At 39.1% G+C, this 25602-nt stretch overlaps 2 protein-coding genes across 5 annotated transcripts in view; both read right to left on the minus strand.

Moving 5' to 3' along the window:
* Positions 1–12194, minus strand: part of atg7 (ATG7 autophagy related 7 homolog (S. cerevisiae)) — a 57689-nt gene extending 45495 nt beyond the window's left edge. The window contains exons 1-12 of one of the 3 annotated variants that reach the window (XM_068712306.1): positions 11821–12194; positions 10502–10706; positions 10278–10332; positions 9725–9842; positions 9515–9592; positions 9299–9415; positions 8209–8355; positions 7857–7945; positions 4876–4997; positions 3228–3318; positions 2997–3141; positions 1299–1457 (exon numbers count right to left, since the gene is read on the minus strand). In XM_068712306.1, the coding sequence (XP_068568407.1) occupies positions 1299–1457; positions 2997–3141; positions 3228–3318; positions 4876–4997; positions 7857–7945; positions 8209–8355; positions 9299–9415; positions 9515–9592; positions 9725–9842; positions 10278–10332; positions 10502–10673 (1293 nt within the window). In that variant the 5' untranslated portion in view covers positions 10674–10706; positions 11821–12194. Of the gene's footprint in view, positions 1–1298; positions 1458–2996; positions 3142–3227; positions 3319–4875; positions 4998–7856; positions 7946–8208; positions 8356–9298; positions 9416–9514; positions 9593–9724; positions 9843–10277; positions 10333–10501; positions 10730–11744; positions 11762–11820 lie in introns of those variants that run through there. The other 2 variants (XM_068712304.1, XM_068712305.1) reach the window with 2 other exon arrangements.
* Positions 12195–15884: 3690 nt separating this feature from the next.
* hrh1 (histamine receptor H1) lies at positions 15885–20848 on the minus strand. Of its 2 annotated transcripts, none has more exons than XM_068711724.1 (2): positions 20660–20848; positions 15885–18287 (listed from the first exon to the last, which is right to left on the minus strand). In XM_068711724.1, exon 2 carries the CDS (start codon positions 18032–18034, stop codon positions 16382–16384), a length of 1653 nt encoding a protein of 550 aa, XP_068567825.1. In that variant the 5' UTR covers positions 18035–18287; positions 20660–20848; the 3' UTR covers positions 15885–16381. The 2 variants fall into 2 exon arrangements, with proteins under 2 accessions (XP_068567825.1, XP_068567826.1); XM_068711725.1 differs by lacking the exon at positions 20660–20848 and adding an exon at positions 20188–20643.
* Between the last annotated feature and the right edge of the window lie 4754 nt (positions 20849–25602).

Here is a 25602-nt window from a genome sequence, read left to right on the forward strand (position 1 = left end):
AATGAACTTAAGTAGAAGTACAGAAGTATTAGTCTACACAACGTGCTGAAAGTATCAAAAGTCTCTCATTCTGCAGAAATGTTATATTATTAGATAATTATCATTGATGCATCAACATGTATGCAGGACTTTAATGTTGTAATAGGTTGAGCCGATTTTAACTGCTGTATTAGGGTAGTGTCATCGATACCAATGCATCAAATTTTATAAACTGATTTCATGTGTTGCATGATCTATTAAAATCTTAATTATAAACGTAACAAGTAACTACAGCTGTCAAATGAATGTAGTGGAGTAAGAGTAGAATAGTAAAATGTAGTAGAAATTGTAAGAGTGCATATACATTTTTTTTTTTTTTATCATTTTACAACAGACCCATCACCTGAGAGTGGAGTGGTTGCCAGATGATGAATGGGATGAGGGGGGAAATGTCTATTACACAACATTAAGTTAATACCTTATAAAAGTCTTCTTCTTTTTTTTAGGAGTGATGTACTGTATTCGCCATAAAAATCGTTCAAATTAAACTATTTGAGAGAGAAAGAAATTCACTTTTGGTTGAACTGCTTCCTTTAAGGCTGTGAGCCACTGAGCTGGAGGACCTGATAACTGCTAAGCAGATACAAAGACTGTAACTTCATGCATAAGTTGCTGAATTTGAACTTCTGAGACTTCCTGAATGCCATCTGAGAGCAGGCAAAATGAAAGTGAATCATCCTCTTATGAACTGCCTACATCTTCTTTCATAACTAAACATGCACTCATCAGCACACTGGTACACACATGATTCACATCATAAATACGCATTCGGTCTTTGTTTTCCCCAAGTAGCTTAATAAGAGATGGTTGCTTTCGCAACAAAACAGAGCCCTGCTGTGACCGTTGGGCTGCTTTTTCATTTAGTAAGACAGCAAAATATCTTCCCCGGAGCACCCACTCATTAATTAACAAAGTAATGAAACTGCCTGCATTAATATGCAAACATCACTCTTCATTTTCTGCATGGTTTGGCCATCACATCTCAGACACGGCCAATCAAATAGGAATACGATTATGCGGATATATGACCATAAATAAAAATGTGATTATAACCTCAACGCAGTTGTAGAGCAGTGAAATCTGCTGCACTAATGTGAAAAAACAACAGAACCACAATACTTATCAAAACTGAAAAACAGAGGACAGACTTCTGATGCTAATATATCAGAATTCCAGAGGGCAAATGATGGATGACCTCGCATACAAAGAGGGATCACATTCCGCATCATGGACATCATATTTGGATTTTAAGTACCCACCACACCAGGAAAGATTTTGGTGAGCCGATCAACAGCTGCCATGGCTTTGAACTTCCCTCCTCCGAGACAGTCTTCAAACTCGTAGAGCGGCTGCCGAACCGGATTGGAGTACGAGATCTTCGCATTGTCTACAAATGTGATGTGTCTCACTCCCCATCCCTGGAGAACAAAAGAGAAACATGTTTCATCATTTTAAATCCCATTGTTTTTGAAATACTGCATTTCAAATTGTCACTCATTGTCTTCGTGTCAATGAGCGGGAGGTTGTTTACCCAGTGTGCCCAATACTTGCAATTCCACTTTCATTTAGAAATAATGTAATCATCAGTATGCAGGTAGTAAAACCCGAAGCTGTTCTAGCTGTTGTTCATTAGCATCACTCTCCGTTAACACAACGTCTCGCCACAATATCAATTACATTAGACCAGGCCGGCATTAACTAAAGTTCCCTCAGGCCAGAAACTGACGAGCACAAAAAGAAGCATAGACATGACAGGCAGCAATACTCTGACAGCACTATACTGTAGTCACTTAGTTAAAGTCCAATTTACTTCAAAAAGGGACAAAATATTGTATTCTAACTAGCAGGTGGTGGTGTATGAAAAATATCTTAAAAACCTTCAGAGACCCAGCTTTTTTGGATGTGGTCAGTGAAAAGCACATGCATTTGATGCTGGGGGAACAGGCTTACAGTAAACACAGAGAGCGGCAGTAGGTTCTTATGTAAATTATCATTATGTTGTGTTATGAGTGTTATTGGATAAACTTCATGGGAAATCTGTGGATAAAAATCATGGGATCCTGAATTGTACCGTTATGAAGCTAAACAAATATGCCTTCCGTGAAAAAACAAAGTCTTTTGACAAGTTGATAATTTAAGGTTACTGGAAAGCACTACATTATAACAAACATCAGAGGGGACGCATGTTTGTGTTGCTGCTCTGTAGATGGAAATATATTCCAAAATAACTTCTTTGAGAATCTGAGGCAAATTTATTTAAAGCATAAAACAAATTTCATGGTTTGTTCCGGAGACAAGCTTTTAAAAAAAAATGATTGTACGACTGCAGATGAATTTGGTTGATGTCTTTCTTGTCCTGGAAAGCAACAGCACAGATAACAGCTATCAAGGAAGTTGATCCTTATAAGTGGCACTTTTGCAGAGCCATGTACAACGCCGACTAAATCTGTGGAACATGTTTACTCTGTCAACAGTAGGTAGCGCGTCACTGACAATCAACTGAGCTTGTATTTGCCAAGACATTAAATAGCTAATCAAAATCCGGACTAAGCGCTCACTGATTGCTCTCTGTGAATGTCAATGGTAACCATATGTACAATAATATGACAATTTAACCAGCCCATCAACCAGATACCAGTTGAGGTATTACGTCACAGACTGCAGCACTTTGAGCTTCAAGACACTTGGCATGCAGAGTTTCACACCAATCTTCTGCAACAATTTATGACGCTTCATTTGTAACACTTCATAGATTCTGATGAGTATGGAGGCACATTGCTGTCAAATGTCTGGTACTAGTACAGCAAGTACGAGACAGGGACCTGCTAATTACACAAAGATTAACAGCAAAGATCACACTACACTCCTAATACCTTTTTGGTCATGTAACATTTTACATAATTTGCTAAGTACTAAAAACACAGTGTCTTTGTGTCCATGTCTCCTTCCATCCTTACCATCAGAGTCCTGGCTACATTGCAGCCCAGAGTCCCAGCTCCCAGTAGAAGACACTTAGTGGAGACCACCTTGTCCAGGTCCAGGGAAGGAACCAGCCTCCATCTCATCAGCTTCAGATTCAGGTCCACCGATGACTCCGCAAGTCTGCAGACAATCAATGGAGACAACTGAAGACACTCTTTGTTGTGCAAACTTAGGGTGACAAAGTTGCAGTGTACTGTGTTTATTACCTTTTAGGGTCCATGCACTCACTGAGGTTGACCATCCTGGGTCCCATGGCCCCTTTAGGGTTCTTCTCCCAACCTACACTCTTAAGACATGCTGTGAAAAAGACACATCAACAGTGTCAAATAAGCATAAAATGCCCCTGCTCCAAAAGTGATTTTCAGGAAAAACAATGAAACATTAAAAACTTTAAAAGTGTTCATTCTCACAAATTACAAAAAGACAGTTTCTCACCTACCACTACAGTGGTATCTGGCAATGCAGAAATTTGGTTTATCTGCTCAAGTTCTGATTTTGACATTTCCGCCCCCCATCCCAACACAATAGTGGCAAATGGAAATTCACAGTATTCACAGCATTGAAAACACATTCCGAAAATGTGACAGCTAGGAGTCTTTTGAGGGACAATGTCCCACTTATTCTGAATTATACACAAACCTCATTGTTAACAGTTTTCATTGTTACTACCTTCCTGAGGAGAAATAGGCCCCCTGAAAAATGTTGACAGCATGTCAAACAGAAGTGAACTGACGAGAAAAACATTTAACATTTTACAACATTTAAAGCATTCAGGGACTGGCGCTGTGAGATAAACACAAAAAGACCACCAACCACTGCCTTCACTCTCTTTACCACTTCATCTTCCCAGAGGTATTAGCTAAGGATACTGGTTGATGTTTGTGTTTGTTCACATTAGTTCTGATTCCAGCCAACTTCTGAATATTAAAAAGCATACAGTTAAATTACTTAATTCATTTAAAACTGGATTAGGTTAGCTGCAATATGTTATTGTAGCAGTATGATGTGTAGCAGAGTGTTGTGGCCAACACCAGTGAGTCAGGGAGGAGCAGAGTGGTAGGAAGTGAACGCTGTATTTTAAGTGTAGAGTTGGACTCAAAGTATTACAACTTATTTGCTCAAATGAACACCATGAAACAGTTGTTTCATTTGAACAGTGAAAGTTGTCTGGACGTGGGCAATTTAAATAGCCTGCGTGGATTAAATACAGTGTAATATTGGTTCTGGACTGAGGTATGTGAATGTTAAATTATCATGAAGTTTATTTCTCCATTCTGAAGAGTAGAACTCTTTTTGGTTGTGGCAAAAACTGAGCCTGGTGTATCTGAAAAATTGGGCTGAGCTAGATTGATTAATCCGTTTCAAAACAATACCAACTTTGTCCATGCAAAACCAAACAAAACAGCCAAATTAATTTTTTGTTGCATGAATACATATTCTGCGAGTTAATCATAAGCCACAATGTGCTGAAGAGGTAGACTCTGTAAACAAAGACACTTCTTCTGAACTCAACAAACACCATTATCACCTTTCCCGTCCTGCTATTACCATTTAAATTACCTTCACCCCTCATTCAACAGATACAACGAATAATGAAGGAGCTGTGTGAGATTAGTGCGGCTTGAAAGGGAAGCAGAAAGTCTCAGTGGAAAGTAGGCGAGCACTGATGGCTCAGTTACAATAACCACACACACACACACACACACACACACACACACACACACATGCATTCAGATGAACAAGAACAAATGCACATACAGACACAGACATGAAGACATACCAACACGCGCACGTGTTACACACCGTTACGTGGACGGACACAACCAGAAGCGCACAAAAAGGAAAGGAAATTACCTGAGTTGGGGGGAAGCTCAGGCAGTTTTATCTGGAAGATGACACTGTGCTGTATGGAGCGGCTTCCTTGCAGAGTTCGGTCCCTGAAACACAGCACCTCCACTGTGTCCAGCTTAGAGCCCCTGACACGAACACACAAGTCAAGGGGAGACGACGCAAATTAACACACACACACACACACACACACACACACACACACACACACACACACACACACACACACACACACACACACACACACACAGTGTGTATGCTTGAAATAGAAAAAAATACGTGACTATCAAAATATCCCAAATACAATTTTACATGGAATATGCTCTCTCTCTCTAAAACAAGAAACAACAGACGGGATCAACACATACACTAACACATTTCCCTAATATGGTACTAAATGACCACAGTCACATTACACAATCAAAGTCCAGCGATACAACTGAATAGGCGAGACATTGCGGCTACATTGAAACTCAATCTTCACCAATCTCAGCCAGCATCAACAGTTTATGTTTAACACTGAAAGAGTAGTCGAGCTCAAGATTGATGAGGTTTGTGTTGGACAAAAACTGCCTCTGACTACAGAGCCGAGGGCTAAACTTTCTTAAGGCATTTGCTGCTGATAAGCCTCTGGCATCACAGGATACTATTTCTAAACTGGCCCACATGGGATTTCATTGTTTAAACGGAAACATAATTATGCAATAAAAATCCTCTCTGGGGGAAAAAAGTGGGACAAAATAATGACTGACTGTGGACCTGAAATGTAGCAGTTAAACGTGCAGCACCAAAGGCAACGACATTTAACTGATATTCTCAGACAACGTGATGATGTGAGGTAACAATGTTTTCAGAAATGATTACGATCAATTTGAAAAGATTATCAGTTACATGCCGCTCGAGTACAGAACAGCCTTTATGCGGATTGATTTGAGGTTTGCACCTTCCACTATTCATCCATTTTTAACAAATAATCTGAAGACAAATTTGTTTAGTTGAGCTGGGAATTCACTTTTGTTTCCTTGTCCTTGGTATACATATTGATAATATCTGTCTGTGTGTATCCTTTAAGGTTTTATCACTCTGTAAAGCATATAAAAGCAGTTCCTTGGGAGATTGTTTTCTACTAATAACCCTGATCAAAATCAACAATGTCTACCTGGATTGTAGGAAAACACATGCTTCATAACTAAGAAGCCCAGCAGCATGCTTTAGAAATGGTCTAATATTAGTTAATATTAGTGATTTGTCATAAACGGCAGGAAGAAAGACTTTTTGGGTTAAATATTCCAGGGAAACATCTCCTAACCTGGTCTGCAGCTAGATAAACTGGCTACAATGATAACATGGGAAGCTCACAGCCTTGTTTGAAATCAAGAATGAATCACATCTGTAAGTAAGAGGCTGAGTTTGTTACAAACAAAACTATTTTAGGCCCCGTAGATAGCTCAGTTCTTCCATCATTGGCTAACAGTTTCGTTTCTACTTTCCTAATATTGCATCAGTCTTTTCGCTACAGTACGGGGTTTTTGAAAACATTGCACAAGATAAACTCTTGATTGCTAAATTATAGCCGACGTGGGATTCAAATCACCGAGAGACACCTGCAGACTGAGTCACTTGTTTTTAATCTTTGTGTAAATATTTGAATATTCTCAGACCTTGATTCTTAAGATTTATTACTCAACATTTAATCCAACAATTTGCACCAATTCCTCACTGGTGTACTGAAATATTTCCTCTGTAAATATTTCTATGAAATATAATCTCAGCAAAGCACACACAAGCTTCCACATAACACCTTCATCTCTGCAACAACTTGAGTCGGTACATTTTATGAGCAATTTATGAGCTCTTACATTAAAATGCTTAGAGTAGAAGTTATTTTTATTAACAAAGTCTCACATGCGTTATTTATTTACTTGCATGTAATACGCAATTTTACATAATTCCCTCCCATTTACCTGCAACCAGACCCCTCCTTCAACTTGTGTAACCAACATCAACAACAGCCTAAAGTATTATGAAATATTATTATTGACAATATACACTAGGTGAGCAAAGGAGCATTCAGTGGCTAGCTTAATACTTTGTTTACTAGGTTTCAGGAGTTGTGTGTTTACACAAGACCATCAAACCAGCCATTGATGTTCATTTGAATGTAGCAACCGCATGGTCAGATTCACAAAAAAATGATGTATCCATTTGGAAAGGGTGCAAAAATCACAAGCACAGTCCCTGATGCACACATGAATTGTATGTGAAGTGATTTTTTTTTTTTTTAGGGAAAAAAATCCCTTTTTGAGTAATATTGGAAATCCTTTGGTGGATAGAATATTCTTGGCAGCAAGCGAGTTGTCACACTGAAATGTCTGCAGAGGAGGATGACTAGATCACAAAATAAATTGAATGGAAAGTCTGACCTTTGTTTTAACACGATATTGACGAAGATATTGAGAAAAATGGAGCTAGTTTATCATGAATATTTACAGCTTTGTAGACAAGTATTGCAATCTTAACAGCAGCAGTCATGTTCTGCAAGCCAGTGCTGCCATCTATAAATCTTGGCTAAACTCTAACAACACCACCGTGGCTAAGCAACAGCCAAACAGTTGTTTTTCACTCTGGGTGTGACAGAACAGCTTTGATTTTAGGAACACGATTACATTTGGATCTGCATCTCTCCTGGCACCGATGCCTATATGACCTGTTGCCTACACTTCAGAGTCAGGAAATTACTTAAGCAGAGATTTCCTGTCTTTTACTCTGTGGCTTGGTGCCTGAATTAAGTAATCAGTGTAAGCTGAAAAACATTCATAGAAATTTGCAAAGACAGCATGTGTTTTAAGGACCCTCATTGAGTCCTTAAGAGAACTTGGTTGTCTTTTAACAGCACACACACACACACACACACACACACACACACACACACACACACACACACACACACACACACACACACACACACACACGCGCGTAAGGCTTACCATCGGCTGGCTAAGAGGACCAGCAGATTTCTCAGAGGCCAGCCCGGATGTTGAGACAGAGTACACGGATCATAGACGCCCACAGTAACCTAGAAAAACCAAACAAGGTGTGTTTACGTTACCAAAGTGCGTGTGTGTGTGTGTGTGTGTGTGTGTGTTCGAGAGGGACTGTAATAATAATAAAAATAGATATAATCTGCTAGAGATAAGACAAAAAAGTACTGTACAGCACTTTGTGTACTGAACAATCCCTTTTATTGGACTCAATCAAACTCCTCTCACAGAAGATATTTCTCATCTGTTGCTTTAAAAGAGGATTTCTTTGAAAACACAAAGCAAACTGAAGAAGTACCTTCTTTGTATCAGTGAAGAACGTGTCCCAGTCCTCGAGCGGAGCCATCTGAACGGTGTCAGCTGTGTACTTCATTAGGAAGTAAGGCTCAGCAGTGGTCCCTCTTTTGATACACAGGACGTCATAGGCCTCCTGCAAGGCTGTGATCTGAGACAGAAATAATTAGGAATCAGCATTAATTAAAGAAAAGTCTGTGCTATACACCACCCACCATATTATATATATACACATACATACATATTATATGTATATATAGAGAGAGAGAGTTTTTAAAGGGTAATCATAAATAATATCTATCCATCCTGAAAAAAAGCAAGGTGCCCAGGACTCCCTGATCAGATGCCCAAAACCAACTCAACTGGATCCTCATGATGCAAAGGAGCAGCAACTTCTTCCTGACACATATCATACATTACAATAACTTATAATGTATTATTGTATGGGAACGCAAGAGGTTATCTGAAGCATAACATCTGCAATTGCTGAAATACTTACTGTAAATATAACTTAAGAATATGGGCGAAAAGGATATTATAGCTCATTCCATGGATAACTCTTTATTATTATGAACATATTATGAATGTTTAGTGTGTCTACTCATTTATACTCTTGTCAGACTCTTGCAGTTGACGTCACCCTGTTCATGAGTCATTCTGACTTCTTCCTAAATAGGCTTTTTCGCTCCTTGGATCCACTGACCTGAGAAATAAGAATTCACCTCACTTCATTTTACTATTCTATAACCTAGACAGTATTAGACAGAACGGACAGATTCAAAGCCGTCTCATCTTCAAAGAGGTTAGGAATGTTACGACGCTCTTAGGAAAGAGGAAACTTAAATGGCAAAAAATGGGAATAATATTTACATTTTTAGGTCAACTTATGTCATAGAAAATCTTTGGAGTAATCAGTAGTTCAACTGTAAATTTTATGTCTAGAATTTGTTATGAGCATCAATATTTGGGGAATACAAGTGTGTAGTGTTGAACTACACCTGAAGACTTCGAAAAATGTAGAAAAGAGGAAGAAATACGGTAATACTAGAGAACATTCATTCCAGTGGTTGTGTAGTGATCTTTAAAAAGCCAACCTGTTTTGCTGAGAACACTTGCTCTAGGGCGGACGGCTGTTGGATGATCTTTATTCCCTCTGGGAAACAGAGTGCAGGGAAGCAGAACCAGTAGTAGAAATGGTACTTCTTCAAATCCTGAAAAAGGAATGTTAAAAAAAAAAAAAAAAAAACAGTCACACACAACATTATTAATATACAAAACTAACACATTTATAAGATGCTGTTTATACGCACTGCAAAAGTCAGCAGAATGAATTTGCAGAGGATGGATGGGTCCTTTAACGCAGCTCCAGACTGTATAGCATCCCATATCTACAAAACAACAGGAGAGGAAAAATCACATTCATTAGATCATTTAATCCGCAGCTGCACAACTTAGCAACTTGCTGTCTATTTTAAAGAAATTCCCGACCATAGAGAAGATTCATGTCGCATGAGTTTTACCTCCTTGGCCTCTTTCTCCAGCAGAGCCTTCTTATCGGTGGTCTTAAAGGCATCGAGGGTGTTGGTGTTATACAGCGTTCCAGTAGCTGGACAGCAGCGGGCTGGTGTCGGTCCATCGCTGACAGCAAAACACATCGTACATTTGTATTAAACTGTACTTTCTAACTGTGCTTGTTTCTTTTCAATGTGCAACAATTTGCTTTATTGAAGGCTTGATCCAAATTTAGTTCAACCCTACACTGAGCTGGCTGATGAACTTTAAAGAAAGTTTATTAATCCATAGCAATGAAAACTTCCCTCAACTTTTATAAACACTTTTTTTACAACATGGACAACCATTCGTACCTTTCATTACTTGTGTGTTGTCTATTATACACATTACATGTACATTATATTTGATTGTGGTATCAGGTTTCATATTGTTTGTCTGTTGGTGGTTGATCCCTTTCATCTACATTAGAACTATTCGTTGCTTTTTTGAAGACTAAATAACATGAGGAGAACTTGGGGTTAAAATATGGTTTATACAGGCAACATACTGCGTCAAACTTACACTTCAAATGCACTGAACTCCAACGTCAGGCGAGTGGGCAAACCAAGAGGGTCACCTATAGGACAGGAATCAAGAATAAAATAGTTTTTGAAATCCCAAACGAATTGTCCTTCACTGTTTTCATATATGTGACACTGCATAATTAACATTAGTATCATATAATGTCTAGAATTGTCAAAAGAGCGAAGAATAGTCATGGTTATAATGACACCATTTGATCTCACCGTTGTAGTAATATCCTTTAATAGATTTGGGGCTTTCGTCCAATCTGTAGTCGTTGAGTTTCTTCTGAGTGAGCTGGTGCCAGAAGCCGGCCTCCAGAGCACTGCTGAAGGGAGCAAACTGCAGCTTGAGGTCTGGAGAGGAGGACGCAGCTTCACTGGTGTCAGATGCCATCTCAACTTCGCTCACACGATGCGCTGCCAACAACTGGACGATGTGAAATTAAACAGCTGTAGGTTACAAAAGAGTTGAAAGCTCTGTAACCTGTCATAACTTCAATACACTTTGAGTATGACGGTTACATCCCCACGGATGCTGTAACCAACAGGCTGATCGCATACTAACAGTTAAGAATACATTCAAACTTATTAGCTGCTGAGCTTGTGACGTCTGATGGTGCTGTTTAATACACAAGTAAAGTAAACAGTAAAGGTATACACTTATTCAGAGAAACGAGTGTGTCAGTTCACCAATACGTCCATTATTAAAGCACAAAACAAATCAACCTGTGCATTCGTTATGGGAAAGTGAGTCTACTAAATCTGAGCATCTCTAAACATCTTCAACAGTCTGGCAAAATAAAATAATGTTCAAACCATTCACAAAATGATTAAGATATAGGATGTCATATGTTGTACAAATTGCAAAGTCTTTTGCAGCAACGTTGTGATTTAGGGCAATGCAAATAAAACTGACTTGATTTGATAAACTGTAATAATAACAGAACTCAACCCTAAACATTGTTATTTTTATACTGTAATTATGCTGGGGCATTTTTTTAGGCTCTGTGGTAACTAGTGATGAGCATGTATTACCTTTCCAGAATAAATTAATCTCATAATTTATATATAGATTAATCTGGGTCCTACGAACACATCCACTTGTTATACATTTCGATAAAATGTTGGCCAATTCCACTGTTAATATGAACAAAACATGCTAGCTGAAGCCCTGCTAGTCTTGTGTCGTTTTCAATATTTCTTAGCATCAAGACCTCTAACCCTGAAACACTCTAAGCGTCTCCTTTAGGACTTCTGAGGTTCATCTGTAAATTAACGCGTGTTCTCAATCCATGTTCACTTGATCAGGACTTTTACACCTTTAACGCAGACCACACAGTGGAAGCAGTAGCTTTGACAGTTTAAACTGCCCTGTCGGTTTTTAAACACGACGAGCATCTCCGACGAAATAATTCACAACATTACAATACAGCTGTATTTCAAACCAGATTCAATCTGGGCTCACGTTAAACACACGTCCATCTGTCAAACTGTAACAAGCTGAGGTTTGTACGTGGATGTGCAAGGGTTTGTGGACTTACCAGAAATCCTTACTTCCTGGTCAAGTGGGTCATGTGATCGCGGGACATGTCAACACAGCAGTGCAGTGTGGGTAAATAGCCAGCCAGTTTAGCTTAGCAGCTAAATAAAATGCATGTATTATGGTGCACGTGTCAGAGAGTAAAATATAAAGAACCAAAACAAAAACAAGAACAAGGAAACGACGAAGAACGACAAAACTGACAAAACTTTATACGTGCCGTTTCTTTTCATGTCGGATTTCGCAGATTTGTAGAGGAGCGCGAGCCTGCGAGGAGTAAGTATGTCAGTTTGTAAACCTTAGCGTTACATCCGTAGAACCGGTTTAACGAGGTTCAGCAGGGTACGTCACTAATGAAACATTTATCTCAAGCAGGAAGAAGTCCACAATGTCTGAAATAAAGGCAAAGGAGCTACGAGTTCATATTCATCCGAATGGTTACCCGGGAAATCCAAAATTAGCTTCGGCTGGACACCGGAGTTAGTTTAGGGGCCGTCTACAAACTACCCTGCTGCTGGAAAAAAGGGAAAGATCGAAGTCTTGTATGCAGTCTATGATGGAAGTTGGAAGGTTTTTTTGTTTGTTTTTTTGTAAATTGGTGAATAAAAATGATCTTATTTTTCCACACTACGAATAACAACATGACAGTAGCATGAAAGAAGAAACAATGGGCAAGGTAGATACAAAGCAAGACTGATGTTAAAAGAACAATGTGTAAAACATACAGGTTACAGGGTTATACTGTCAATTGTTCATCCCACACCGTCATCCTCCCTCAGACCCCTTACATGCTTCAAGCCTAATGTCCCTCCACCTTCTCCACAATACTGTAGTACCATACTATGAATTATACTGTTATGTTATACTATATTAGTATTAGGCTACATTGCACCTTATACTATATCTTCTACCTCATACTCTTATATACTATAATGTACTATATACTATACTATGTTATGATATTATGCAGATACTGTCTTACAGAACCGTATACTATATTATATTTCTAAGTATCATTACCTAACCACAGTATATATTATTCTGGTGTACACTGTTTTCATATATACTACTCGCATCTATTATTCATACCATGTCACTTTACTTGGTAACTTTTCACTTACCTCCGCAACTTCGTGTTTAATTGCTCTTGTGTAGTTCAGTCTTGTATAGGTCATTCTTATATAGTTTGTGCATAATTTCTACTCTTATACTAGTTGTATATACCACTTTATTTATTTGTTCTTATTTTTTATTTTTCTATTTATCGCCTCTGGGGATCAATAAAGGCTTATTTTATCTTTTTGCAATCTTGAATGTAAGCTTCTCCAAATGGAGGATCTCGCCCACCTCTTGCCACATGTAACGTGAAGACTCAGCATCAGACTTCCATAAACGCAAATTACATTTTTTTTAGCCAATTCAGTACCAAGATACCTGCTTTTTTAAAACCATATGGATAAGGGCACCAACATAGACTCCATAAACCATGGCTAAAGCTAAGATTTTGGAAATATGAAGGTTGTGAGATCTCTAACAAATCTTGTATTCATTATGTCGGAGTATAATAATTTGTTCCTTAAATTAAGGCTTGAATGCTGTTCCAAAGCCCACTTTATACTAGAATAAAATACTAAATACAAATAAAGTATAGGAAAATGTAGTCTAAAAATACAATAATCTGTCTCTAAAATACCAACCATATTGAGAAAAAAACTAAAATTACCATTGGTATTTTGGTGACGATTATTTCAAACAGCTTTTCAAGTCTCAGGATCCCAGAAATATGAATACTATTCTAATGTAACCACTAATGTTACTAGACAAAACACTATTCAGCTCTTGGCTACAGCCAGCTTTGAAGTACAAAATACAAAAGTTTTACTTAAGTTGCATCGACACTCAAACTAACTTTGTATCTTACAATTTAAGCGTAGGCATACTTTTGAGTGGCAGGTGGAATTATGAACTATTGTTGTGAAATGACAGAACAAAGTGTATAGAAATAGATTTACCAGTCAAAGTGAGCCTCACGTAGGCATATGGGAACTGCTTTTCCATCAGCTTGATTGCGGTGCTCTTAACGCACGCTAACATGAATGAGTCGGTGACTTGCCGTTAATACAGAAGTTGGCACGCTATAGCGGTTGCAATGGCAATAATACACATAGAAATGGCCACCTGATGACTATCCCATTACATGTATTTGATTAAGAACGTCTGTTCTACTCATATTCTATTTCTATGATTGGGCCACTTTTCCATAGTTGAAATGATCTAATGGTTTGTGGGGAGAGCCAACACTCAATTCAAATTTGAGCATTTAAAGACTGAAGGTGAATGTTGTAGATATATTTGAGGAAAAATTTGATTTGTGATTTTGGGCTGTATGAATAAATTGAACTACAATGTATTGACAGAACCCAGCCAATGTAGATTAAGGAATATAAAGGTGTATGTAGCCATGGCTGAATTACCAATTACCAAGGTGGGCATCCTCCCAGACGCCATAATCATATTGTCCTATTTGGAAGATGTCAAAATCTAGTTCAACATACAATGAAGCTGCCATCTGTTGTGGGAAATAGATGGGAATTTAGCTGCCGAAGGGGCTCAACGTCAAATCATTCCCCAGGGCCTCCAGACAGGTTAATTCTACCATGCATGAAGCATAGTTCATGTACATAATGGAGTAAATTCAACCACCGAAAGTATATGCTCATTTAGTATTGCCACATTTAGATTAGTAGGGTAGATGACTATTATCCCTCAAATTAGAGATATGCTCTGGTAGTCATAACCAAAGTCAACATTGATTTATATGATTTACCTACATAACCTATGTAACGTACCTAAGTTGCGTAACAGCCATACTTATTTTAATCCAAAGCATGACCTTTTTCTAATTAACCCAGTAGTTTTATTTCAATTCACAATGTTGAAAATATTCTATACAATATTATATTCTAACTTACCTATTACCAAAATAACAAAAGGAAATACAAGCAGCTTACCTACCGCCCTAACAGAAAAGCAGGAGAAAACAAGATTAACTAAAAGGGCTTCTCACCCCTACAACTACCCAGACTGCTTTTAGGCTATATTTTAGCCTTGGCCAATCCGATAAGTACCGTACAGTGTAATACACAAGTGTTAGAAACACCCCAAATTTTTACAATGAAAATATTTTACCAAATTACAAATGCTACTACAGTCCCCAGCAGGAGGATTGTGTCTTTTCATCGCTGTCACCTTTTTCACCACGGATGAGTTTGCATCTGAAACATCATAGTTTTTCCTGAATACCAGCCTGACACTGGCTCCATGTTTTTGACTGAGGTGTAATGTAGAGATGACGGAGTGCAATCACACTTCTTCCAGCCCAGTTCCACCCACCACTGATTTGTTTGATTTGGCTAAGCAGTGACTCAGAACCCGTCTGTGTTCACTGGACACAGGAAACATTATGGCTCTCTAGATTTTGTTGCAGTCATGACATTGTTCAGTGAAATACAGTAATGGACCCCTGATGTACGAAACTTTTTGAAAATCTGAGCGCTGATTTGACAGTGGTTACATGTTAATTGTAGAACCACTTAACTTTTCTTTTTCACAACAGGATTGCAGGCATAATTGCACTTCAACGCTTCGTCTCTAGGGCCTGATGGAGGCACTTTGCGTTTTTTTTCCAAATATTTAATGAATACAAATGCACTTACATGAGCCTCAAATTAACGGTTGCTTTTCCACTGCATCGTGAAATATTATTTGGTGTTCTTTGGCTAATGCCACAATGGGTGTCATGAGGCATGAGCTATTTTTATCACATCATAAAATAGATGAGAGTAATCAAGTGCAAATGGTTGCTGTGCACAACACATCAATGTTTTTGTTGACAGTGTGAAAATTTGTGATTCATAGATATATATTGTATTTGCTGATACACTCACCTATTCTACTTGAGGCTAGTAAAGAGTTGACAAAGCACAAACAAACAAAAAAGACCAGAAGAGGACAACTCCTGTTCCATATCCTGGTCTAATGATGAGAAAAACAAAGTGACAAATGCACGTTTGTAGAAATGTTAGATTTATTGTATCATGTTACATCTCTGGTTCTGTACATTGATGGTGCAAAAATGAATAACAATAAATAGGATTTTCTTTAAAAACACATTTTGGACAGTTTTCCTCCGCTCTGGACCAGAGCCAATATAGAGTCGCGCTCCTCTTTACGAGGGTGAGAGATTAAATTCTTTCGAGTTTAAAGCTCTCTGGTTTGAGACACAACATAGACAGAATAAATAAACATTGAAGTTCGAACTTTTTCCTCAACTGTTGCCATGAGTCTAAATCGGAGGGCAGCAAGTTACAAAAATAAAATTCAGAACAAACTGAAGTAACTGACGTTCAAAACACATTTACAGTTTTATCTACACTTAAAAAGCTCACCTATGAAAGGATGTTTAAGACATGTAATTGATGCAACAGATGTTCCCTTCTTATCTGTGAATATCAGCAGCATTTAGACACCTATGATTTTGTTCTGCTTCTTTGCTCTGCCTGTCAAAAATGAATGTTAAGAATATTTTTGAAGACTCGTTTGAAGTTCCCGTTGCAGAGCGGGTAAATAAAAGGGTTGAGAGTGGAGTTGATGTAACCTAACCATATGGTGAACATGTGAAGGTCGTGGTGCACGCACTCTCTGCAGAACGCCATGACCATGAAAGTTATGAAGTACGGTATCCAACACAACAAGAAAACAGCGATTATAAAGCCAAGCTGCTTGGCTGCCTTGTGCTCTTTGTGGATCCTCAGGCTTTGGATGCGCTGACGCGATTGGTCGATAAATCTTTGCCACGTCTGTTTCAGGGTCACTGCATTAGCTGGGTTCAATTCTGCGTCTTCGACCCCTTCCTCAGTCCAGGGCGGAGCCTCACTGGGGTCGTAGTTGTCGTAGAGCACTGAAGTGTATCTCTGCACGTCTGAAACCTGACTGATGTCACAGATGCCACTCACTGACTTTGGCACAGTGACGTGACATTCGTTTAAAGACGCTTGAAGTTTGTTCTCATTATTGCCCTCTGAGCAAATGACGTCCTGTGGCACCGAAGATCGAAGACTCAGGGGAATCTCAACGTCTGGCTGCGTCTCCTCAGTAGACAACGAGCACCTTTTGACCTTTTTTGTCTTCCTGAGTCGCTTTGTTGTAATGGCGATCAATGACGTCTGCTGGAACTTGACGCCAATTTTCCTGTGAGATCTGGATGAAGCAGTTTTAGATTTATCGAAATCCTCGAGAGAATATGGCTGATCTAAAGTGTTCTGGTCCAACAAGCGGTTTTTTTTAGACAGTGTTATTGGACCTTCAAAATCCCTCTTGGGTGATTTGGAGTCATTTTTCTCTGGCGTTTGGACATTTTGTCCAATCTCATTTTCCCCAAATGAGTCGGTGGGATGAATGATTCTCTCTCTGTCCCTGAGATGTTGCCTTACTGCCAAGTAGATGTGCGTGTAAAACCACACCATCAAAATTGAAGGTACATAGAAGTTGAAGACGGCAGTAATAACCTTAAACCACGTGACAAAGCGGAAATCAGTGTCACACTTGTTTTCCTCCTCAGGTTTAAGGTCAACATGAGTGAAAGACCTCCATCCTAAAATTGGAATAATCCACATCATTGACAGCAGCCAGGCTCCAGAAATCATCACACTGGCCTTGCCGCGCGTTCGATACTTTAGGTACTTAAGCGGCTGTCTGACAGAACGGTACCGATCCAAACACAGGATAAACAAGCTGAAAATTGAGGCCGTGCTTGCCACGTAGTCCATGATGAGCCAAAATTGGCAGACAGCTCGTCCCAGCTTCCATTCGTCCTCCAACAAATACACCAGGTTTAGAGGCATAACTGTGGTCCCCACGATCAGATCTGCCACTGACAGGCTGACAATGTAGAGGTTCCCGACGGTGTGGAGGCTCTTCTCTCTCTTCACGGCGTAGAGGACGAGCAGGTTCATCATGATCGTGAGGAGAGAAAGGAATCCCAGGCAGACCCCAAGCAGGGCGTTGTGGAAGCGGCCATGGAGGGTCAGCGTGTGATTGCTCCTCAGCGAGTCAGCATCGAGGAGACCGCCCCAGCTGTCGTTGCTGTCGTTGATGAAGTTGTTGGTGTTGAGGTGAAGAGGGTCTGAGGAAGGTGACAGACCAGATTCCATCATGGAAGGTGCAATGGTCACCTCTAGAGCCGGTCATATCATGGACAGTGTATCTTCAAGTGTCGGCCAAAACATGTATGAAGCAGTAGGTTTAAATGAGGTGTAGCTACACAGTTTGGATCCAACACTTGTGTGGCATAACAAGCAGTGCACCTCTATGTTACAAAAGAAATCCTTTAAATACTGGAAAAGGTGTTAATCCATGTTGTCTTGATCGGCAGTCCATTTTTTTCATATAAATCCAAATTGTTAACACCTGGAAAACAAAAGAAAACACATTAAAACGTGTTACATAGTTTTATTCCCTCTAAATTTAGCTCACTCATCACTCAAAAATATGTTTTACTTATATCTGTTCCTTTAATGTCTGAACTTCACTCTGCAGAATGATTTAAGTGCAGAAACTAGAAGACTTTTCGCATTCGTCTGCAGATGGACAAACTTTTAAAAAATGAGTTATATGACCTGTATGTTTTGAAGGCCAAATATGCAACTCACACAAGTGTGACGTGAAAACTGGAGACCTTCAGTGCACGTACACTGAGAATGGACTTTTCAGTGAAATTGGAGACATCTCGTGTCCAACAGCTATTTGTGTATCCATAGATTCTGGATATTTCAATGAGGAAGAAAGATGTGGTGGAAGAAGTATCAGACTTTTTACTTAAGTAAAACTACAGATACATGCATTCAAAATGGGATGTACATCTTTTTAATTGGATGTACAGTACAGGCTAAAATCCCTCTTGCTCTTTCGCTGTCCAGCTGGTTGTCTTTCTCACACAAAGGGGAGGTTGACAAATCCCACCAAGGACACAGCAGTAGACAAAGTGATTGGAAGAAAGGAGGCAATACAATGCTGCTGGTGTTTCATGGTAGAATCTGGTTTCAATCTGTAAAGCACAGCTAGATGTCTCCTATGAAAAATATATCAAAGTGCTGCCAGAAAATCGTATCACTTGTCTCGGCTGTTTGGGGTATCAATTTTTTTAAAGAGAAGATTAAAATAAGCCTGTTGCCATGGAGGCAGAATGGCGTTTCTGTAGATGTGATGAATTTGTAAATTGAAATATGCATTCAGTTTTGTTTTTTTTACTCACACCAAACTATAAAACATTGCATTGTTTTTTTAAATTTTTTTATTATCTGACATAAGATGATTATTGTGTTATTTTGCTAATAAGACCATCACATTAATATTGACTCATTAAAAAACAGCTCATGTCCTGCTAAGTGAATACGATAAATTAAGAAAAAATGAAGAAACTCTACGAATATGGACGTGAGGTTTGGCTTGTCATCAACAAGAAAAAATGATCTAAATCTTAATAATTCAAGTGGGAGAGAGGGAGGAAGGAAACTCGAGTAGCTCATTGATTATGGAGAAATCCTTTTAGAAACATCAGTTTCATTCACATCAATCTATTTCCCTCCCTATTTATCCAGCGGATGTGACTATATCTTTTTTTTTTATCTGTGTCTCTGTATTTCTGTGCATGCTTACTCACAGATGACATTCAGGAGGAGGAAGAAGAAAAAACACCAAGCTCACAAAGGTTCAGTGCTTAGTGGGAGGGAAAGCACTCAGGTTTTTAGCAGAGTATCTGCAGAAAAAATGACTAATTCTAACTGGTTTGGATATATTTATACATATATGGATATTTTGTTTGTATTAAATGGGTCAACATTGGTCAACATCAGCCCCCGTGTTTAAATACCATTGCCATATGGCACTATGCAGTGGATAAGGTATGATGGATGTTAATGTCTCCAATGCCTGCCAGGTTTAATTTGATCAGGTGGAGACACTGACAGGAGCATATTGCAACAGTCAAAGCTTCAAATTGGAGATACAGTCGGTTTTATGCCACATTTTGAACCAATTAAGGTGAATGGAAAACTAAAACTCCTCAACACACAGTATTGTGAATCTATGCTTCATATTTTGAGCCTCACATGAGACACTTTAATTGAAGCCACTCAATGATATATGGTGTCTGATGATTCATCATCCGCTCCCATAAATCTCTTTGGCTCTGAGTCTGAGCTGTAAATGTGTGACTGTAAACATTCTTTTCTCGCTGTGTTCCTATCCTCTGTGTTTATGCAATAACTGCCTCTGCAACACAAATATTTAGGAGCCGTATATTACTCACCGAATTCTTAAAGGATAACAAGATCCAAAAAGGACGAATGTCAGGGAGAGAAAAAAAAAAAAAAAGCATCCACAGAACCGTCGCGTGTTTTCTGTATTTGAGCAGCGTACTCCTTGTTGCAGCAGAAAGGGACAGGATATATGGCCAACGCTAATTGTTCAACAAGATTATCTGTAATGACCACTGCGTGCCTGATTTCATTACAAAAGAGCGGGAACACAGATTCGTCTTTTGTGATGTTGAGACCCGATGGACCCTATTCATCGAAGTGAATAATGGCTCTCGTGTTAAACGCTACAAGTCGTTGCGCACCACCTGTTGAGCCGCTGCATGAAAACTTTTAGGCTCTCAGCGCAACAGATAAAACACATGCTTATTGAGCAAAAGTTGGATAATGACAATTGCCATTGTCGGCTGCCTCAAGTCGATCAATTCAAGTTAATGCAATGGTGTGGATAGTTTCTGGACTTACCAACCAATGATGTACTTGGGTGGCCAGGAAAGTCCGTTTGATTCCGGGTGATAATCACAAAACGAGTGAAGGACAGGGCTTGATATTGAACAGATAACGTCAATCTCTCTCTCTCTCTTTCTCTTTCTCTCTCTCTCTCTCTCTCTCTCGCTCTCTCTCTCTCTCTCTCTCTCTCTCTCTCTCTCTCTCTCTCTCTCTCTCTCCCCCTCCCCCCCTCCCCCTCCTCACACACCTTTGGACGGATAGACTTTGGAGTTTACGTGACATCCCGCTGAACAATAGCAACCACCATGATCTTGTTACTGGAAAAGGTTTTCACTGATGGAGTTGCGCGTTGTGATTGGTGCATGATTCACCATGCTGTTACACGCAGACTGTGGGGGGGTTAACTCCCGCCACGTCATGAACCCAGCGTTATTACAGTAATGGAAAGAATACCATTAAAAGTCATCAAATACTGATGTTTGAACAATGTTGTGAAACACCTGTATTCAATATTTTCATATTTTATTTTACAGCTGAGCCATCGCATGGAAAGCCTGTATCAGAGAGTTGAGGGTGCGAGCTGTATAGGGGCGACTAAGGAGAGCAGTAGCAAGGGACCATGGCAACATCATAAATTACTCACGTCACTCAAGCTAGAATGATGAAACCCAGCACACAGTGCGTTTATCTAAACACCAAAACACACTGCTGTTAGTAACATCAAGTTCACTCAGCAAGCCGGATATTAAAACATTAAGACAATTTGGGTTGCTGACACGTTTTCTTTTGCGTCTTGTTCCTCTTGGTACCAACCTCTCCAGCTATATGGCTCACCAGCTGTCATAGGGCAAACATGTCCACCCACGCCAAGGGTGTCTCACCATCTCCGGTGTGTGGATTTACGTACATAAGGATGACTGGTTTATCTTGGGTGCATGCCATCAACCTGTTTAGAACTTTCAGTCATAGCTCAGCTTTAAAAAAAAATCAAATAAATAAATTGTGAGGTTTGAGGGTCAGAATATCAGAATAGCAAATATCAGTTCAGAAAAAATGTAAATGCATATTTAATGTGTCCAAGTAGTGATGTTAAACTAGTACAGAGAAAGTGAAAGTTTGGATGGAGGAAGTGTTGTAAATGTGATCCAACGTTTTTATTGCCATTTGTTTTAAAGCTTTAGTACAGCTACTGATGCAGAAGCCATAACTATTTAAGTGTCAGCTTATATTGCTTATATATAGTTATTACTGCACTGAGCAAATGATTTAACACTTGAACAAAAGCCCGGTGGAACTAAGTGCTCTCTTTAAAGGCACTGTTTTTTACACTAGAAAGAGCTCTGAGAAAATATCGACCATGTTCAATAACATCTCACACTGTGGGGGGGCTGAGGCTCCTAATTAGGCTGCTAATGGGCTGATTCTGAGAATTCGTCTTTGATTCATGTGGGGCTCCTCTGGGCTTTGATCCGTTGTGAAACGGCTACTTGGCCAAAGGGAAATCTGATGTTTACGACCTGATGGAAGCATGCGACTGTGGAGGAAAGTTCATGAGGTCAGAAGGTTTCTTTTTATTGCAAGTACATATCTATGATGAGGAGCCAGGAGATACACATTTAAAGATTTCCTCATGAGGACTTGTATCCAAGATCATGTTTCTTCCAGCAGGGTGGTCAAGAAATACAGACATTAGAAAATATAAACTTTGGCCGAATGGTGGTGTTACAAAATCGGTCAGAGACACTTTTGGGAGTGTGTTTTTGGATTTTATACCACTCTGGCCATAGTTAATATGTAGACAAAGCTCCACTCCGTAGCAGAGCATGATTGATAGTATGTAGCATGGTTCATAGTTCTAATAGTTCTCAACATTAAATGAACCTCACATGGGGGAAAAACCTCAGACAGACAAAGTGCTCCAGTACCTGACAATGTTGTAAAGTAATTATTCACCAACTTTGTAAAGATTACCTTAGAATACACATATCTATTGCTTTGCCAATAGCATTATTTGAATAACCGTCAGTATTTTCTTCTTCTCTTTTCAGTATTTTTAAAGCAAATACCATATTATCTTCGTTGTATAACCATATTTTCTCTGTTTTTATATTGTATTGTTGAATACTGTATGTACTGTACTATACATGAGGACCAGCAGACAGTACAATAAAGAGTGAAGAATCACTTTCTAGAAGTAATAAAACATTGATGTTGTTTTTCAGGTTGGATATCTTCATATTTATAATTCAAACACAGTAGCAAACAAGCATTTCACTGCAATGTTAAGTATCTGACAAATAAACACCTTGAAACCAAATAATGCAGAGCAGGAAGCTTAGAGCAACTGTAGTTTCTCATAATTCTATCTTAGCCTATTCATTTGCAATCAGACTTAATTTTTCCATTATCTTGAGATAACAAATGACTGGTTTTGCTGAGCTTTGCATGATCGAGCCAAATGTGTAAAAACTCTGTAGTACAAATTTGAAAACATTACATTTTTAAACAAGGTATGAAAATGTTAGAACTTGTGTCCACACTCGTTATTTTAAACATCATTTAAAATGAGAATATTCAAACAAACTGAGCATCATATATGAAGATAAACATATATACATGCGGTATAAATGCTGTCACAAATATTTACATGAACTGATTGATCCAGTTAACATGTGGCAGAATTTTAATATATATCAGTGACAACACAACTTTAGTTTCATGATGTTTATATTTTATGTTCCTGTGAGTAAAGTGAGAATGCGCTCTCACTAACTTGTCGTTTTACAGCATTTTGTTTTATTCTGTTTCTTTATGCTGTCTCAATTAAAAACCAGTTTCAATAATCAACTTTAATTATTTGTTAAGTGAGTTGAACATGAAGCAACAGGTAGTTTTGAAATGAACAGTCACTAACTGAACTTGACTTTTTTGTTTGTTTAACCACTCGTAGGTCATGTGACGACACCTGATCCTGTTTCATTGCCTGAAGAAGACTGTGAGATGAAGCCGAAAGCGCCAAAACGAGTAAGTGAACATTGACCCTCCCACTTTACGCCACTGGTCAGATTTAACGATGCGGCTGGTGTGATCTCATTTCAACATGGTCTCTAGTTTTTCATTCAAATCACAAATTGTTATGTTCTTTCAGCCAGTGTGCAACCAAACCTAATAACATTGACAGCAGAGCAAAGTTATCACATCCTTTACATCAGTAAAAGTACTAATACCACACTGAAAAAAATACTTCATTATAAGTCCTGCATAGAAATTGAAGTACACAAGAAGGATTGAGATAAATGGCTATGTTTTATATCAATAGATTATTATTACTCGTTGCTCCTGTTAGGGTGAGACATATTACCCCTTCAGGAGTCTAACGTTTTGTGACCATAGCAAACCCCAAAAGTCACTCTGACAAAAGGCCAACATTATTCAGAATATCATCTTTTCTACATTCAAGCTGTGCTGTGAAGGCAACATATCACCAGCACATCAGCAGCTGCTGTGAGACCACCATCAGACAGCCGCAGACCTGACCTGCAGTAGAGGCTCTGGGTCACTGTTGCGTACACAAAATAGGAAGTGTGAGCTGTAGTGGATGCATTAATTACGTAAAATGAAAACGTAAACCTGTTGAATGACTGAAAATCCCAGTCTTGGGTGCACTAACAAAATTATAATGGATTACTGGGGCAAGAGGAAGAGGTGATGAAAAGAAAGAAAGAAAGAAAGAAAGGAAGGAAGGAAGGAAGGAAGGAAGGAAGAAAGGCAAGGAGGGAGGGAGCGTAGAGTGAGAAGGAGAAAAGACTGATGAGATGATAAGGTGGAGGAAAGGCAGGAGTGTGTGTGTGGGAGTGTGTTTGTGGGAGTGTGTGTGTGTGTGTGTGTGTGTGTGTGTGTGTGTGTGTGTGTTAGGATGAAGATAAAACAATGAGGAAATGCTTACCTAAATTGAAAAATTTGTCAAGAAAGGAACAGTCGGATGTGATAGAAGTGACCTTATAACCACAAGATTTCTGGATGTTGTACTCCCACATCTCTTTAGAAAATCCCTTTTTTTTTAAAAAAAAGAAATCCACCATCAAGGTAGGCGGGTCGAGCTGCACTTTGGCCAAAAACTGGACAGCTTGAATGTATTCATAAAAACAGGAAGCCAGCCATTGTTGGCACAGTGCACATGGATGTGAGAATGTGTGTGTGAATGAGTGCGTCAGAGGTCTTCCTAATTTCATTAAGGTCAATCTGCATGGGAGCTCATAATAGCCTATAATTACAAAGTGTAAGGAAAGAAACAGACCAGTTACAGTTAAGCCAGAAGCTGCTGATGGAAGTCAATCACTGGTCACAGACATCACTTTTATCATTTGTGCTCGTGATTTCCATAAATGACTTGCCTAACCTGAATATATCTGTCCCTCTCAGGCCACAGTTATAGGATTTGACCATCAACATTTATTGTGAGCATCAACATACTTTAAACTTGGATATTTTCTATCAGACAAAAACGCAATCTCAAATTTCTCCTTTGTGGCTCCTTTCCACAGCAACGCTTAAAAAAGGCCTTTTTGTAAGCCAAGGGTGACATCTGCTGGCCAGGTCTGTACCTGCTGAAATATTCCATGAAAGAGGCCTGGCAATGTAGCGATCATCTTGTGTGTGGCAATATGCGGGGGGATTTACGTGCTCACAAAACAAATCAAAGCTTTTTTTTAGTCCCTGGAATCAGCATAACCTTCAGTAAAGCCTTTTGTAAACTCAAGACCAGTCACATAATCTCCACTATTAATCATCTCACTCGCCAGTAGATCAGTGTCTCTGAAAATGATAGGAGGAGAAAATCTCTGGCTAATCTCCCATCACATGTGGGACTTACTCTGCCATTAGCAGTGGGAGTTGACTTTGTAACCCTTTTGTTCAGCCTCTGTAAACAAACCAAATGTCGACTCTTTACGGTGAGC

The sequence above is a fragment of the Cebidichthys violaceus genome, unplaced genomic scaffold (genome assembly GCF_023349555.1).
Source record: "Cebidichthys violaceus isolate CVI_PGR_0920_01 unplaced genomic scaffold, fCebVio1.0.p SCAF_17, whole genome shotgun sequence".
In the NCBI taxonomy this organism is placed as follows: Eukaryota; Metazoa; Chordata; class Actinopteri; order Perciformes; family Stichaeidae; genus Cebidichthys; species Cebidichthys violaceus.